Source organism: Cydia splendana, chromosome Z (genome assembly GCF_910591565.1).
Source record: "Cydia splendana chromosome Z, ilCydSple1.2, whole genome shotgun sequence".
Taxonomy (NCBI): Eukaryota; Metazoa; Arthropoda; class Insecta; order Lepidoptera; family Tortricidae; genus Cydia; species Cydia splendana.
Genome location: NC_085987.1, coordinates 11,950,908 through 11,962,678, shown reverse-complemented (window position 1 = coordinate 11,962,678; position 11,771 = coordinate 11,950,908). Strand labels below are relative to the sequence as shown.

The 11,771-nt window shown below is 39.6% G+C and overlaps 1 protein-coding gene across 14 annotated transcripts in view; it reads left to right on the top strand.

Moving 5' to 3' along the window:
- LOC134804502 (regulating synaptic membrane exocytosis protein 2) overlaps positions 1-9,427 on the top strand; it is a 55,152-nt gene extending 45,725 nt beyond the window's left edge. For 8 of the 14 annotated variants that reach the window (XM_063777563.1, XM_063777562.1, XM_063777552.1 and 5 more), the window contains 6 exons: positions 243-419; positions 591-738; positions 7,768-7,930; positions 8,096-8,293; positions 8,430-8,564; positions 9,133-9,427. In XM_063777563.1, the coding sequence (XP_063633633.1) occupies positions 243-419; positions 591-738; positions 7,768-7,930; positions 8,096-8,293; positions 8,430-8,564; positions 9,133-9,135 (824 nt within the window). In that variant the 3' untranslated portion in view covers positions 9,136-9,427. Of the gene's footprint in view, positions 1-242; positions 420-590; positions 739-2,326; positions 2,439-7,767; positions 7,931-8,095; positions 8,294-8,429; positions 8,565-9,132 lie in introns of all 14 variants that reach the window. The other 6 variants (XM_063777564.1, XM_063777565.1, XM_063777555.1 and 3 more) reach the window with 3 other exon arrangements.
- Positions 9,428-11,771: the final 2,344 nt, after the last annotated feature.

Genomic DNA, 11,771 nt, shown 5'->3' with positions numbered 1-11,771 from the left:
CAACGCAGGCAATTTATTCTCCTTGCTTTAGAGTTCAAATTAGCAATTAGTCCGATCTTAGTCCAAGAAGGTTTTTCGGTTTGGTATCTTGAGAAAAATGTTATTTAACTTTGACTGAGTCTGGTTCCTCGATTTTCATAAAATTAGTCGAAGATAGGTAGCGCAGGCGAATATCCGGAACTTACGGATATATATTATTTGCGTAACGATTACAATATACTCAGAGAGTTATACTTTTTAAGATTTCCACTATAACGTAAAACTTTGCGAAGACGGCAGCCTGAGCGACACGGCGCTGGGCGGCGCCAGCGAAATGGAGCCCAGTAGTGACGACGTGCTGTTGAAAGCGGAACCCCGAGACTACTTCGGTCCCGGCATGGGCAAGAAGAGCAACTCTACATCGCAGCTCTCCGCCACAGGTGAACCCTACTACTCGCTTACACCCACCACATGTGCATCTCCGTCACACATGCTGGCCTTTCTGCATTCGTTTCGAAACATTAACAGCTAATTAGGTACATTATTAATGCGCAAAGGCTAACGTGTTAATGTAACTTAATGACTGAAGTGTGTAATGCAATGATCGGCAGGACGAAAACGGAGGTTAGGGTTCGGTAAACGTGGAAAAAATTCATTCACGGTACAACGCAGTGAAGAAGTGGTGCCAGGAGAAATGCGAGGAGGCGCTGTGGGTGTGTCGCGGGCTTCCTCCGCCTCCAGCGAGAACGACGAGGACAGGTTGGCGGCCGTCGCGTCGAGCGGCGACATTGACACAATAGTGCGGTCCCGGGCGGCTTGTCGATGCGACTGACTTATCCACCACTAACACCACTTGCCTCTCAAATCGATTTACTTATTACATACTACCAAAATCTCGAGTAGGTCTTCAGAAAACACAGCATGCCAAACAAATTTACAGAGACCGTAGTTCTATGTGCGGTGTTGCTTTTGTATATAAACCAGCCAAATATGTTTAGAGCTTTCACTGGTCAGCTATTTATTAGTTTAAAGCGAGCTAATAAAAATCACTTACTGGGTAAGGTCACGGTACTAGGTACCTAATCCTAAATAAGTTTAATAATAGATGTAAAGGTCGGCAACGCGCATGTAACACCTCTGGAGTTGCAGGCGTCCAGAGGCTACGGTGACTGCTTACCATCAGGCGGGCCGCATTCTTGTTTGCCATTGCCACCGATGTGGTATAAAAAAATAGATCACACCGTTGTATTAAAATTACAAACGTTATGGAATGGATATGGTATCATACAAATCAATTAATCCATATATTTTTTAACCTTAACGTATTGCCTCATAAAATATTAAAACCATAATTTTGATACATTATTAAACTTATACGACATAAATAGAAATAGATGTCATATAATATAATAAAGAAAAAGTGACCAAGTCCACCATTAAACGACATACTAAGTTTGTTAAATAACGAAACGTTGGAAATTGTAGATAATTTCAGACTTGTTTTTAACGTTAGATTAGGTACTAACCTAATATGACTAATATAGATAGAACATGAATTAATGCGTTTTTTTAGTAATATAAAAACTTTCCGTGGATTTTTGTCATTAGTGACCCAGGAGACACTATTGATTGCTATTATGGAAAATAAAACAGGATCTCCTCATTTTTAAGTTACCAGAAGAAATGCTTTTGTGTTCTTTTACATAGTAAACAACCATTTCTTCGGAGTAAATGAAGTTTTATTAGAAAAATCGTAAAAATAATGAAATTTATGTGCTGCTCGTATTTGCATACAAAACTTTGATTATATGTAGTTCTACGTGAAATATATTTTTAAAACACATACATAAATTCAACACATACTTTTGATTAAACTCTTTATCGATGACATAAAAAAGTTGATCGACCCCTATATTCAAAACAAACAAATATAAAGTTTACGGAATTCAAACAAAAAGCCACTCCTTATATCAAGGCACCACAACACACACTTCAGTAATATTTACATAAGTACGAATTCATTCTATAATATACATTTCCTACAGCCACCATCAAATAACCAGATTTTATCACAGATCATGTGCAATGGTCATAAGTACAAGATTCACTACCATTGTGTGCTACGTATTTTCTTAGAATGTTTAGGAAATGGGGCCGTTAAACAAATGTATGTACAATGTTGTGGGTATGGGTACTGAATGTGTTGTGACGTTGTGTTGTGCCGGTGGCGGCGGCGTGGGCGGCGGGGCAACGCGTGGCGACGGCGGCGACGCGGTGCCGCGGCCGCACGCCCTCGCCCGCGCCGCCTGCGACCCCCCGCCCGCTAACGTCGCGCTTGTCCGCGTAGAAGGCGGCGGCGCGCGGCGCAAACGCACCCAGCCCACCACCACCACCTTCCAGCGCTCGCACGAGGTGTACGCCGCCAGCCTCGCCTCCATATCTAGCTCGGAGGGATCCTCGTAAGTCGCTCGCTGTCCACTCCGACCCAAGCCGCCATCCGCTGATTACCTGCCGAACTTGACTCTTCTATGTGCGCATTGATGTTGCTCGCGTCTTCTTCTCTAACCCTCTGTTATGCCTCTCGTCTTGTAAGCGCATGAACTGGGACTGTGTTGGTGTTTCTCAATTCATTCTTTTCTTTCACGTTCAGCACGCATCAGTCTTCTCTCGCTTAGGCAACGCACACTTTCGAAATTGTGATACGTTTGAACTTTTATTAATCCCTCCTGTCACAAGCTTCGTGGCACAGTTTCCGAGTCGATAACGAGACAGAACTCTGTTTACTGGGGTCAGGAAATCCTTCCTACCTTTAAGTTGCACGAGTGTCGTTGGAATTTAAATGTTGCCTGATCTAAACGCCTTATGATGTTTGCACTAATTTATTATTTCAGATTATTTGAGATATTTTATATTTATGTCTGATCAATGTACCTACATTCACCGCCACTCACACCACACACCTATTACTTGATTTTCATGCATGTTTCACTATGATTGATATATACATTTCATAAATCATTGATAATGAGAAGGAGTACGTTTGGGGCGCTGTTGTAGTGTAAATCCTCTGAACTTCTTACAATTATGGCAAATGGCTGGTTTCATAGTCTCCACTTTAATTTTCGGATGTTCTATTATACTAGTTAGTCATAATTTAATATGTACCACTCTTAAACTATGTACCTGTGTAAAATCCAGTACCAGTATTTAATAGTAGGTAGGCCCCTTATAAATATATAAATATATATAAAAATATATAGTTACAAAGGCATACGATAGAGTCCCCCGTAAGGTTCTGTGGTGGTCTATGAGAGAGAAAGGAATGCTAGAGAAGTATGTACGGCTTGTTCAGGCGATGTATGACAGAGCCAATACTCACGTCAGGTCGGAAGCAGGAGTAACCAACAAGTTCAATGTGGCGGTAGGCTTACACCAGGGGTCGGCCTTAAGCCCGTATTTGTTCCTCCTGGTTATGGATGCTCTGACATCGAACATACAGGAGGAGGCACCTTGGTGTATGCTGTTTGCCGACGACATTGTTCTTGTCGGAGAAAATGCACTTGAGGTCCAGAGCAGGCTGGGAAAATGGCAAGAAAAGCTGGAAAGTGTGGGACTCTAAATAAGCAGAACCAAAACGGAGCACATGTTCTGCGATTTCGGTGGTCTATCCAGTTTTTCCCATATTGCCTTAGATGGTGTATCCCTACCAGTCTGCTCTGACTTCCGGTACCTTGGGTCATTGATCCAAAGTGACGGAAACATCGACCGAGACGTGAAAAATAGAATAAATGCGGGATGGATGAAATGGCGACAGGTCTCTGGAACAACTTGCGATCCACGAATGCCCCTTAAACTTAAGGGGGAAATATACAGAACGATCGTGAGACCTGTTGTAATGTATGGATCAGAATGCTGGGCGACGAAAGTAGCGGAGGAAAGAAGAGTGCACGCAGCGGAAATGAGAATGCTGAGATGGATGTGTGGAGTGACGAGAAAGGATCGTATTAAGAATGAGTATATAAGAGGAAGTTTGAAAGTAGCTCCAGTAACGGAGAAAATGAGGAGTACTAGGTTAGCGTGGTATGGGCATGTAATGAGGAGGGATGAATGCCATATAGGCAAAAGAATGTTAGGGATGAATGTTGATGGACGAAGAGCGTATGGTAGACCCAAAAAACGATGGATGAATTGTGTGAAAGAGGATATGAGAAAGAAAGGAGTGAGTCCTGAGGAGACGAAAGACAGAGGAGAATGGAAGAGAAAAACATGTTGTGCCGACCCCACATAACGTGGGATAAGGGCAGGGGAAAGAAGATAGTTACAAACATTTAGTAACTTTACCTTTGTCTTTAGTAATATAATCTTAGAGCCTTTATTTGGAGTAACGCACAATCAAGGCGTCTTGTATTGTTTACGAAGCTTTAGTTACTGTCTAGCACTTGCTCAGTTTTTCCTCCTAGATTCTTTCAGTTTTCTACCGTACTTTCCACATAGGAAGAACCTTGACTTTTACCACTCGATGCATCTGAAAGACTACCGCCCTCTTCTTCACTATTGTATCAATGTTGTCATTGTATGTTGTAATTTTTTTATGATTATTCTGATCCTGTGGTAGTTTTGAAAATCGAGGTCTGATGGTGGATAAAAAAAGGCTTTGGTATTACATTTTACCCAGTTGTAACTCACTATCAAACAATTAAATTAAGTCGTATTTTTAATTACGTTGTAAACTGATTGATATACATTTTCATGCTAAGTCATTTAATTTAAACGCATTACCCACTAATATAAAAGTAATCAACATGTAAATGACAAGTGGAGATATATTTAGGTAAATACTTACTATACATAGGTATGTATAGTAACAGTATTGCACTTAAACAGTACTCACAGCAGTGTCGCATCAATATGTGTTCATTTCAATAAATCAGTTTACGCAAGCTAATTGAAATGTGACTTTGAGTAAACCTGAAATCTTAACTATTGAGCCTCGGTTTTCAATTTGTTATGCATTGGTAAAATACTTACACCTACACACATTACGAGTAATGCGACAGATGAGGTTAAACGCACAAAGTTCATTACACAGAAACACACACGCACACGTGCTTGTTCTTAAACAGTGGCCGAAACTTTGTTGTGAGTGATGTCATGTCATTATATTAATGACGTATTTTCTAACAAAGTTATTATGCTATGACATGCGAGTATTGAAGAAAAACACATTCCAGACTTTATTTTATTATAAATAGAATGTAATAGTAACACAAAAAATACTCAAGTGACTCCTAACATTGCGTCTTGAAAAGTGACTAAGCAGGATGCGTCAGACAACATGCAAATCGTTAACACTCCGTAGCGTAGCGTAGTTATGTCTCTCTATCACTCTTCCATATTAGTGCGACAGAGACAGTTTCGTTCGCTAAGGAGCGTAATAAGCGCTTGGCATCTTGTCTATGCACCCTGGTCATTATATAATATAAAACCAATGCATAGCAAATTTTATATAATGAATAACTTACACATAACTAATGTCTATATAATTTCTTGAATCCGTACCCAAAACCTAAGCACTAACAATTCACTAAACTTACAGCCCAATTTTAACGTAAGCTGACAGAATGATATTTTGAATCATGTTATTTAGTTATCGTGCGTCTCGCCTGCGCCAATACATGTACGGACAAGTACGAGCGATAAGCACGATAACTGAACGACATCAGTTAGATCTCATTCTGATATCAATGAACGTTCGAATTGGCCTGATAATTACAAAAGGCGAACCGATAGCTACCTACTGTTTCAAAACACATCCCTATGGAAATGGTGTATTCCCATTTGTCCCTAGATGGTTGAGAAACCAAGTAACAAAACTCTAAAACAATCTAACCATTCATTTCACTGAAGTACCGACGTTGAACCAATGCTTTACAGCTGGGTCATTCTTCGATTTGGTGTAAATCGCATGTCGCTCGCGTTTTTCGGTACTAAACGAAGTTGGATCTTTACCGTGTCTTATACTTATAAGTAGTAAATAAAAAAATATCAATACAGGCCGTTTTCCATTTCACGATATCAGAAGATCTATGTTTTTTAAGGCTCCAATGGATCAAAATGTCACTACCAACGCGTGTCGCCTGACCAGATTTCATCAAAACATGAGCTAAAAGTCAATTTAAATGTAACTTTATGGCTAGTATTTACTAAGTGCCTCAAACTATATTGGTTAGTACTTACATTCATTATTGATTGCACAAATTAATTTATGTCGTACAGAACTAAATGGCAACATCAAACTTTTCCGGCCTCGCGGTACCGTCACTTCCGTGGATGCTACTTGCACATCATATAGCTGTCCAATAGAAGGCCGTGCTGAGATCCTGCCGCTGCCCCCGCGGTCCCTTCGTCGCCTAGTAATCGACAGTGGGAACACACTTCAACATTTGTGCCCACATATATTTTATTTTTAAATAATAAGTAGATTACCGTGGTTTCGTCCAAAAAAAATGCAGTTCCGTGTGTCTTACTTCTCGGTAAGTGGAATCATTTTAATACGAATCCTATTTGATATGATAACTTATTCGAATTTTTATGATGTAATTGGAAGAATGTTCTGGAACATTACCTAAGTATGTTTAGGGTTAAGAGACAGAATGATAATATAATGATTTGTTGTATAAAATACAACAAAGAAAAAATAACTCTCCTTCGGAAAATTTTGTTAAAAGAGAACATAAACAATAAAAAAAGCGTTTCATGTTCTTACCGTGGAAGAATAGTCATTACCGTGGTGGAAAAATACCGTGGTTCCGTGGTAATGACTACCACGGTAATGATAAAACTATCATTAATTATTTATATGGCGAAAATGATTAGTTGTCATTACCATGTATTAACGCCATACTAAGCACATAAAATGTCATCACCATGACACTTTCAAATTGCGAGGTTTATATCTTCGCAGATAAGTTTCACAGAAAGGGACCAAGAGAGGACCAAGACGTTTTTTTATTATTGTATCCTAAACATTTGATTATGGTCAAACTAATACCTAAAATAAATATTTTTTAACTTTTTACCGTGGACTTGCCAATTTATACCAAATCGAAGAATGAGCCAGCTACACAGAGCGTTCGCTACATGGCGGAAAGACATGCTACAGGCTACAGCGTAGCCCTCGTAGCACGCATGTGCAGCGAGAGACAATGGGGCGTGCGTATGTTACGCGATGTGTTCGCCCCACACCGGAACCTTATGGTTTTGATATTGATATGATATGACCTTGCACCAGTAAATGCCAGTGATCGTATTATAACATGATGAAAACCATAACAAATTATAAAATCACAATCTCAAGGTACGGTACCTTGCGATCTTGCCGATTTTTGTGGCCAGTCTTGTTTGACAGATTATTCAAACAAGATAATTTACCACGCGGTAAAAGGCTGATTTAGATGTTTGAAAGTGCATGCCAGACAGAAGTGGTACCAGTGGTACATGAAACAGGGCACACTTCCTGCGAGATTGTGACGATATAGGTTTGTTACCTAAGTTAAAATTGGTATTCTTATAGCTTTGTTATCGCTTCGCCCTTCATTTTAATAAAATTGTCTATTATTCTAAAATCCTATGCATGCGATATAGATGTTAGTGGATAGGTGTAAATCTAAATAACGTATTTATAGTATTTTTGCGTATTTCCCCGCCTTGTAAGCGTATTAACTACCTTTGAGAGTAAAAAACGTAAGTATATCGAAAATAGATATTATCGAATATACATTTTGGCAGATGGTCACCCGGCATGCGTGGGTCGGGCTCGTCGGACGGCGGTGGCCTGTCGGACTTCATCGACGGCCTAGGTCCCGGACAACTAGTTGGACGCCAGTTGCTCGGGGCGCCTACGTTGGGCGATGTCCAACTTTCCATGTGCTACCAAAAAGGCTTCCTTGAGGTACGGTTCCCGTCCGTTATGACACGTTTATGTGGAATGGAAATTACTACATAAGGCTGTTCCGCAAAAATCTCTGAATATTCTGATAAAGCGTCCGTCTTAATCCTTTGATTGCCAAAGAGGCCAACGGACGCGCACGGTTACATAATAATTCTATACATTCAGGTGGAGGTAATTCGCGCTCGTGGTCTTCAGGCCCGGCAGGGCTGCCGCACTCTTCCAGCGCCTTACGTGAAGGTATACCTCGTCAACGGCAAGCGTTGCGTTGCTAAGGCGAAGACCAGCACCGCCCGGAGGACCCTCGATCCCCTCTATCAGCAGACGCTCACGTTTCGGGAAAATTTTAAAGGATGTGTATTGCAAGTGAGTGTATTAGTAAACTCCTACTTAGTTATTCTAGATTGATAAACGTTTAGTGTCAATGGCGACAAATCACATTGAACGTCAAAAGCCGTCTGCCGGTTAATACAAGTTGCGATACAAACGATGTTCGTTCTAGGTGACCGTTTGGGGCGACTATGGGCGCATCGAAGGCAAGAAGGTGTTCATGGGCGTGGCGCAGATTATGTTAGACGACCTCAACCTTTCCAATATTGTTATAGGATGGTACAAGCTCTTCGGGACTGTATCTTTGGTGAGTACCGCACGTCTTGACAGCGCGTTCAGTGTTGGCATGTTTTCCAACTTTTGCTCAGTGCCGTAAACGTATACATTATACAACATGGTAGCAACATATCAACTAACAGAACTATACCAGTGGGGGGAAGCTAGAGCGTTCGGGCGTTCTCGGCTCCGATCCGCTCAGCGTTGCTACGAGCAATTACTAGGGTTGGCAAAACCTGACGTTCCCTTGCGTATACAACCACAGATAGGATAATGACAATGACGTAAATTTTGACAACCCTAAATAGCCGAAAGGCATAGTTCCATACATTAGAAAGGGACAACATAATATGTCCCTGAATCGCTGAAAATTTTCGCTTTTGTAGAAAGTTTAATTCAAAGAGTATACTTCCTTCCTTTCTGTATGTTAGTTTAGTACTGTTATTTATTCTGTGACTATAGGTACAATACCTAAAAGGCATTGAGTAAAAGTCAGTAATATACGTATCCAACATGCTGAATGCGATATAGAATAGTAATCTGGGTAGAGTTTATTGTTTACCGAGCTACGTCCTAATGTATTTTTTTACTTGTTTCAGTAACGGAGGTTTACCACCTCCTTTAAGACGTTTGAGCAACCTATATCATCAGAATAAAAATTAAATTGTCCAAATAATAAATTTAGTGATACTGCTTTAATATCATGATAAAACGCAAAATATCTTGAATATAGGAAATTTTCTATAAAACGAAAGTTAAAATTATTTATATTATCATTTTTCTTGTGAAATGCCTACCGGAGTTTTGAATAGATAGCATTTTATAGCAATGAAACAAATGTATAGTGTACTCAATAATATGTAATTAAGTATTAAAATAAAAGCCAAATTGCAAGTCGGAGTTTGATTTTTTCCAAAATCTTTCCTTTTCTATAATGAGTTAAATACCAAGTAGAACTACGATTAGTTAAGTTGAGAGTCATATCGGACACAAAGAAATGAATATCGTAAGTATTGATGTTAGGAACAGACAGTTGATTTATTCGTGTGTAAAACCATGCAAAACGCCATCATCGAAGGAATTGTACTACTAATTGACGACCATTGGTACGCCTTTACCCTTACCATGGATTTATGGCCTATTCTCTAGCGACTGCGGAAACTCCCTACCTACCGATATATCTACTCACGTACCTCTTCTCATAACAAATCTTGCAGAAAGCTGCGTCACTCATGACAACAATACAAAACTTAAATCTAAAAACCATTTTTTACCACTTTGTCAGAGTGATTGATTTATATACCCATATCAAATTGCAGTTCTAGCACTAACACGACACGGCGAAATTATAAGGGTTCCTGCTATGGCAAAAACAACATGCTATATATTCGCGATTCATATCAACATCCCTATTACTCGAGTTGTTTGTGTGGGATCAAAATAAATGATTATAACAAAAAGTTATCTATAAGAGCACTCGATGGACAGATTTATATCGGTGGGTACAACACAAACAAAAAAAAACTTGGAAAAAATAGCTTTATTATCTGCAGATAAAAACATGTCTGAACTAAATCTACAATGCGATTAAATTTCCGGTATATTTTATTTCAAATACATCCAATTGTATACTACTTATTTAAATAAAGGATCGAAAATTTTTAAGCTGTACTACATTTAAGTAATAAATTCCACATAATTCTTGAATTTGAAATAGTAAACTGGCGTTTGAGAGCGTGTGTTTTTATAAGATTACCAGTTACCACATATAGATCTTTTTATAACCATAGTCCCATGCCCTCTCAGTCATATGTTGTGTATATAAATAAGTCTAAATCAAACAAATATTATTTCGAACAGTGCCCTGTTTATGAAAAGCTTGTAACTTGTAATACAAGTGGAAGTCCCTTTCTAACAAAAGCTGTCAAAAAGGGACTTCCACTTGTATTACAAGTTACAAGTTTTTAGGGTTCCGTACCCAAAGGGTAAAACGGGACCCTATTACTAAGACTTCGCTGTCCGTCCGTCCGTCCGTCCGTCCGTCCGTCCGTCCGTCTGTCACCAGGCTGTATCTCACGAACCGTGATAGCTAGACAGTTGAAATTTTCACAGATGATGTATTTCTGTTGCCGCTATAACAACAAATACTAAAAACAGAATAAAATAAAGATTTAAATGGGGCTCCCATACAACAAACGTGATTTTTGACCAAAGTTAAGCAACGTCGGGAGTGGTCAGTATTTGGATGGGTGACCGTTTTTTTTTTTGCTTTTTTTTTGTTTTTTTTTTTTTGCATTATGGTACGGAACCCTTCGTGCGCGAGTCCGACTCGCACTTGCCCGGTTTTTGATAAACAGGGCACTGGTGTCATTTTACTCTTTTTAACACATTCGACACCGCGTACCCGACTCTCGGGCACTCGTAAACTTTACTCAGATGCCGGCATACCCGCTAGTCGGGCAAGAGCTATAAACCTACACGCGACGCCGAAGTGCCCGACAGGCGGGCAAGCATTGCATCTTCACTACCTCAGGGCTGCCACTGCCACTAACAGAAAAAATTGTAAGTCTTCTGATTATTATGTGGTCGAAAAGTTGGTACAGTTGATTATTATATTTTATTACTTCACTTTGTATTTTTATTTACTTTACCTAATGCGATTACAAAATAAAAATTCTTATTAGTTGGTTACGTGAAATTGCATACACGGGTATGTATCAATAGGAGTTAGAATTAGGAGAAGAACAAAACGGGGAGCCTAAACAGATGACACAGCAGATTTAATTTTATTCACGTACTTATACGAAAGTTACTTGGCACAGCCCTGAGCGTCCGCCGCTTGCCCGACTAGCGGGTTCGCGGCGTGCGGCATTGAGTTGCACGTCGTTGCCCGACTAGCGAGTACTGTCGGTTTCTGGGGTATTGTTTGAAATTTTGCCTGGTTGCGAAAGTGTTAATTCTGAATATGTGTATAGTGAAACATGTACAGGGATAAAGATTGATTGATTGATTGTACTTAAAATTGGCACTTACAATACAATCAATAACTCTTTGATTTGGGCTGTTTACCCTACTGTTACTAGTTATGATTCTGAGTTCCGAATAAGTCCATTATGACGGTACTGGAAGTGACAACTTTGAACACTATGTATTAATTGTACTTGCAAATAATTAGATTTAAATCAGAAACACATGTTGCTCAGCAGTTAACTATGACACTTCGGATACTTCATTGGAA